We start from the raw sequence: 5805 nt of genomic DNA, 5'->3' as shown, positions 1-5805 counted from the left end.
CCGCCAGGGGTCCGGGCCGAGGGCCCGTGAGAGTGCAGGGCGCCCGGAGCCCCCGCGGTGGGCAGGTAGAAGCCGTCTGCAGACAAGAGAACAGCAGGTAGTGAGCGAGCGCCACCTCCCACCCCTGCCTGGGCGGAGGGGGACCCCTGAGAGAGAGCTGGGCCAACCCATGTCTCCCCCAGTTTTTTTTGTTTTTTTGTTTTTTTGTTTTTTTTTTTGAGACAGTCCCGCTCTTGTCGCCCAGGCTGCAGAGCAATGGCGCAATCTTGGCTCACTGCCTCCTGGATTCAAGCGATTCTCCTGCCTCAGCCTCCCGAGTGGCTGGGATTACAGGCGCACCCCACCATGCACGGCTAATTATTGTATTTTTAATACAGGCGGGGTTTCACCATGTTCGTCAGGCTGGTCTTGAACTCTTGACCTCAGGTGATCCACCTGTCTCAGCCTCCTAAAGTGCTGGGATTACAGGCGTGAGCCGCACTCGGCCCAGTGCTTTCTCTTGGAAATTAAACTAGTTTAGTGCAGGGAGCCCCGAGGTTTCACAGCAAGGCAAGGCATCTCCCCAGGGCAAGAAGAGAAGAAATGGGCAACCCAGCTAGAGAGTGCAGGCTCTGGAAATATCTAGAACCAAGTTTAAATCTACCCTTCCCGTGCCTCAGTTTCCTCATCTGTAAAAGGAGAGACCAGGGGTTGTTTTCAGAGCTTCCCAGAAGGCCTAGCAGGGCCCCTAAGAGGAGAGTGTGACCAGAAGGCACCCAGGGCTGTGGGTGGGCCCAAGGAGTCTGTGGGGGTCTTAGGGACTCAGGTCTCAAAAGAGCATCTGAGGCTCACATCTGTAATCCCAGCACTCTGGGAAGCCGAGATAGGAGGATTGCTTGAGGCCAGGAATTTGAAACCATCCTGGGCAACACAGCAAGACTCCACCTCTACAAAAAGTTAAAAAGTCAGCTGGGTGTGGTGGGGTATGTCTGCAGTCCCAGCTACTTGGGGTGCTGAGTCAGGAGCATCATTTGGGAGTTTGAGGCTGCAGTGAGCTATGATCACACTACTGTACTCCAGCCTGGGCAACATAGTGAGACCCTGTCTCAAAAAAAAAAAAAAAAGGCAAGCATCCTGGACAGAGCTGGTGGCTAGCTGGATGCTGCCAAAGGCCCCAGAAGCCTGTCAGAAGGCCCCTGTGCCACCCCCCACCCCGGACTCCACAGTCTTACCTCCTCCTGGCCCCTGACCTTTCTGGGTATCGAAAATGCTGGGCTGACCCAGCTGGCTGAGGAGGGGGCTCCCACTGCTGGGGGGCTCCAGGTGGCTCAGGTGGAGGTAGGATGGGTACAGCCCGCTGGGCAGGTGGGAGAAGCCTGTAACAGAGAAAAGAGAAAAGCTGGGCCGGGCCAATTTGTGCTGCCCACCAGGAGCTTCCTTCCAGCTCCTGGAAATAAACTATTTCGGCAGGTGACCGCTGGTGTAGGGAGCTTCGAGGTTTAACAGCAGCTCCTCAGGGCATTCCCCTGCTCCCCAACCCTGGGTCTCTCTCCAGGCCCAGGAAGCCCTCATGGGAGGATGGGGTCTCCAGTCCCCACAGGAAGAGGATCAGAATGGATCCAACTAGCAGGGCCCGATAACAGTCTACCAAACATGACCAAGAGCTTTGCCACTGTCATCCTCATTTAAACCTCAGAAACGACCTACGAGGAAGAGACTTAATGTCCTTACTTTAAAGATGAGAAAATTCAGAGAAGGCCACTTGCCCAAGGAGATACAGCAGAGCTGCCTGACTTTGGACCGAGGCCATCGAACCCTGGAGCCAGGACTCTTAACCTCAGCCTAACACGGGCCCTTTCTCTGTTGTGTGACCCCAAGCTGGTCACTTGCCTTCTCTGAACCTCAGAGGACCCAGCATCTTCAGCTGCTGGGTCTCCCAGGCAGAAGCTGCCAGGAAGGAATTCCCCCCCACCAAAGATCCTCCCCGCCTCCCCAAAGGCCCCCCACCAGCAATGCCCAGCATCAGGACCTGCTGACTTCAACTATTCAGAATTTTTTGTTTGTTTTGTTTTTTTTGGAGACAGAGTCTTACTCTGTGGCCCAGGCTGGAGTGCAGTGGCAGGATCTCGGTTCACGGCAGCCTCCGCCTCCTGAGTTCAAGAGGTCCTCCTGCCACAGCCTCCCGAGGAGCTGGGATTACAGGCGCCTGCTACCACACCCGGTTCATCTTTGTATTCTTAGTAGAGAAGGGGTTTCACCATGTTGGCCGGGCTGGTCTGGAACTCCTGGCCTCAAGTGATCCGCCCACCTCAGACTCCCAAAGTGCTGGGATTACAGGTGTGGTGGTGCACGCCTGTAATCCCAGCTACTCAGGAGGTTGAGGCAGGAAAATCGCTTCAACCCGGGAGGCAGAGGTTGCAATGAGCCGAGATCGTGCCACTGTACTCCAGCCTGCGCAACAGAGCAAGACTCCATCTCAAAAAATAAAAAAAAATTTAAAAATACAACCAATAAAAAACAAACAAACAAAAAAAAACAGCACTCCCACACAGGCACCAGGTCTCTGCTCTCCCGTCTGTAAAATGGACCTAATGGGCTTAATAGGCCAGGCGCAGTGGCTCATGCCTATAATCCCAGCACTTTGGGAGGTCAAGGTGGGAGGATCGCTTGGGCCTAGCAGTTCAAGACCAGCCTGGGACACATGGTGAAACCCCGACTCCACCAAAACAAAATCTAGTAGTTAACTGGGCATGATGGTATGCACCTATAGTTCCAGCTACTCAGGAGGCTGAGGTGGGAGAATGGCTTGAGCCTGGGAGGCGGAGGTTTCAGTGAGCCGAGATTGCACCACAGCACTCCAGCCTGGGCGACAGAGCAAGACCCTGTCTGTAAAAATAAGGGCCTAACAGTCCCTCCCCCAGGCAGGGCTGGCTCTGAGGCTGAAGTGAGCTGAGTGTGCACTGGGCTGTGGTAAGCACCCTGTGTGTTTGCGGTCATTACTAGGATTTGTTGGCCAAAGAGAAAAGGAAGTCTCAGGGAGACAGAGGTAACGAGCTGCTGGCAGACAGGCCCGAGAGGCAGGCTCTTCTCGCCCAGGCACCTGCCTTGGCTGGTTAAAGTGGCAGGCTCAGGTGGGACCCCAGCCTAGAAGGCCCCCTCTGTGCAGGCCAGACACCCTCGTGCCTGGATTCAGATGCCTTCCCCAGAGTGTCCAGGAGGAGCAGACTCGCTGACCTCATCTGTACAACGGGCAATGTACTGTAAGGACTGGATAGGGTCCTGTGGCTGGGGAGGCCTCTGGCTGAACCTGTCTCCTCCTGGGCTGAACGCAGTAGCCACAGGATTCGGGATGACGGTGAGCACTTGGTCAGACCTGACCCCACCGGAGGAAGGGGAGGGACAGTAGCCGGGGAGGGCCGGAAGAGCCCTAAGCCCGCAGCAGGAGCTCCAGGGCTGCAACCTTCCAGGAACCATGAGCACCTACAGGACACCTGGGAGGAGGGAGGAGGAAGGAGGAAGGAGGTACCTAGCGCCCAACATCCAGAACCTGTCAAAGGAGGAGAGGAGGAGCTCAGAGGTCCTCAGGCCCATTCCTTTGCAGGCAGAGAATGAAAGTGAGGCTCTACAGAAATCCAGAATCTGCTCATGGCCTGGGGGAAGCCAGGCCTGCAGAGCCCCTACATTGAGGGGCATGGCTGCAGAAATGCAAAAGAAGAGGCCCCAACAGCGCCAGGTCCCCAGGCTCCGGGAAATTTTTTTTGTAGAGATGGGGTCTCGCTATGTTGCCCAGGCTGGTCTCGAACGCCTGCCCTCAAGTGATCTTCCCACCTCAACCTCCCAAAGTGTTGGGATTACAGCTGTGAGCCACCACGCCGGGCCTGCTCCTCTAATTATTAATGAGCCTACTGTGCACCAAGGATACAGTGCTGAGTAGATCAAACCAGACCCTGCACTCAGGGCTCACTCCGGTGGGAAAGCAGGGGTTCATGAAGGATCAGATAATCTGTCGTCACAAGCGAGTGATGGAAGGGGGTGGGGAAGAGGGGGTCTCTGAGCTGAGCTGGAGGAGAAATGGAAGGTGGTCTGTGGCATGGGGTGTCAGGCTGGAAGGAGAGGGAACAGCTCGTACAAAGGCCCTCTGATTGTGACAACAGGAAGCCCTGAGCGTTTGAGAAATGACAGGGAGGCCAGGTGACCTGGGGCCCACCAGCCCCAGCTCTGTGATGACAATAGAGGGGCACATGAAGTGGCCAGAGTGGCTGGGACATCAGCCCAGCAGCCCGCAGCCCCGACCCCGGCATGCTCCTTACCTTCATGGGCGTGGGCGGCCCACAGCTGCACCATGGGCAGGTTGCTAGGGGTTGGGGAGCGGAAGGAGAGGTCAGAGGGCAGTGGCACCGGGCTCCCATGGGATGAGGCCGAGGGCCCCATCCCGCTGGCCACAAAACTGCCCAAGAAGGCCTCGCCTGCAGAGAGAAGTTGGGAGGACCGTCAGGCAGCCAGTCAGGCCAGCGCCGCCGCCCCAGCCCACCACCCCGAGACCCCCGCCTCTCCCCAACTGTGTGGAGCTGATAATGGCCAACTGACCAAGAGGGTTCCCCTGCTCCGGCCCCAACCCTGGGCCGCAGGATGGGCCTGGGTCAACCCAACCAGACCCAGGGCTTGAGAAAGCACAAGACGGCAGGAAGCCCCCAACAGCAGACCCTCAGTCCTCGGCACCCCGCACCCTCAGAGGAGGGCCTTCTACCCCTGCCGCCCAACCAGCCCAGATCCGGCTTGGCACCGTTCTCCCCATCTGCAGGGGGAATCCTGAAGTCGGTGGGGCACTGGGACTTCCAGAGGCCACAGGGCAAGGCGGTGGGGGACTCACAGGCGGGTGGCTCATATGCTGAGCTCTGCAGGCCAAGAGGACACCCATCCTCCAGCCGGAGAATGACCTCCCACGGCAGCCCTAGCCAGCCCCGTGTGCCCATTTAACAGACAAAGAAAGTGAGGCTCAGAGATGGGAAGTGCCAGGTCACACAGCCAGAAAGCAGGGACTTGGCACCACCGAGCCACAGTGGCTTAGGGGATAAATCTGTGAATGCATGGAGTGGCAGACATGGGGGTCACTAAGGGAGCCCCATCAAGGGCAACCCCTGCAGACAGCAGGCCCCACACACCTGGGGTTACTGCCTATAGGGGCCACAGGCTGACTGCTGCTCAGAAAGATGATGGAAATCAGCTGGGGCCTGGGTGGAAGCCACAGCCAGCCCCGCCACGCCCCACATGGGCAGGCCCACATCGGACAGGGTGCCTCCCAGCTGCCACCCAGGGCACTGTCCCACAAGTCCCAAATGCCACCCCTTCTAAGGGAAGACCCTGGCAGGCCTCTGGGTAACAGGTCAGAGAGAAGCATGCAGGCCCTGGGGCAAGGGGCTTCCCTTACCAGGTCTCAGTTTGCGTATCAACAAAATGGGGATAAAAATGCCTCCCTCTGGGAATGACAAGGAAGGAAGCATATGTTTAATCACAGTAACAACATGAGGCCGGGCGCGGTGGCTCACGCCTCTAATCCCAGCACTCTGGGAGGCTGAGGCAGGCGAATCACGAGGTCATGAGTTAGAGACCAGCCTCGCCAACATGGTGAAACCCTGTCCCTACTAAAAAGACAAATACAAAACATCAGCTGGGCGTGGTGGCGGGCACCTGTAGTCCCAGCTACTTGGGAGGCTGAGGCAGAAGAATCCCTTGTACCCAGGAGGCAGAGGTTGCAGTGAGCCGAGATCGCGCCACTGCACTCCAGCCTGGGTGACAGAGTGAGACTCCGTCTCAAAAAAAAAAAAA

At 57.3% G+C, this 5805-nt stretch overlaps 1 protein-coding gene across 1 annotated transcript in view; it reads right to left on the bottom strand.

Annotated features, from left to right (window-relative positions):
• Positions 1-5805, bottom strand: part of TNRC18 (trinucleotide repeat containing 18) — a 174368-nt gene that overhangs the window by 120698 nt on the left and 47865 nt on the right. The window contains exons 3-5 of the mRNA XM_011996251.1: positions 4290-4445; positions 1212-1355; positions 5-76 (exon numbers count right to left, since the gene is read on the bottom strand). Of these exons, the coding sequence (XP_011851641.1) occupies positions 5-76; positions 1212-1355; positions 4290-4445 (372 nt within the window). The remainder of the gene's footprint in view (positions 1-4; positions 77-1211; positions 1356-4289; positions 4446-5805) is intronic.

Source organism: Mandrillus leucophaeus, unplaced genomic scaffold, assembly GCF_000951045.1.
Source record: "Mandrillus leucophaeus isolate KB7577 unplaced genomic scaffold, Mleu.le_1.0 Scaffold506, whole genome shotgun sequence".
Lineage (NCBI taxonomy): Eukaryota > Metazoa > Chordata > Mammalia > Primates > Cercopithecidae > Mandrillus > Mandrillus leucophaeus.
This window is presented reverse-complemented; position numbering and strand designations above follow the sequence as displayed.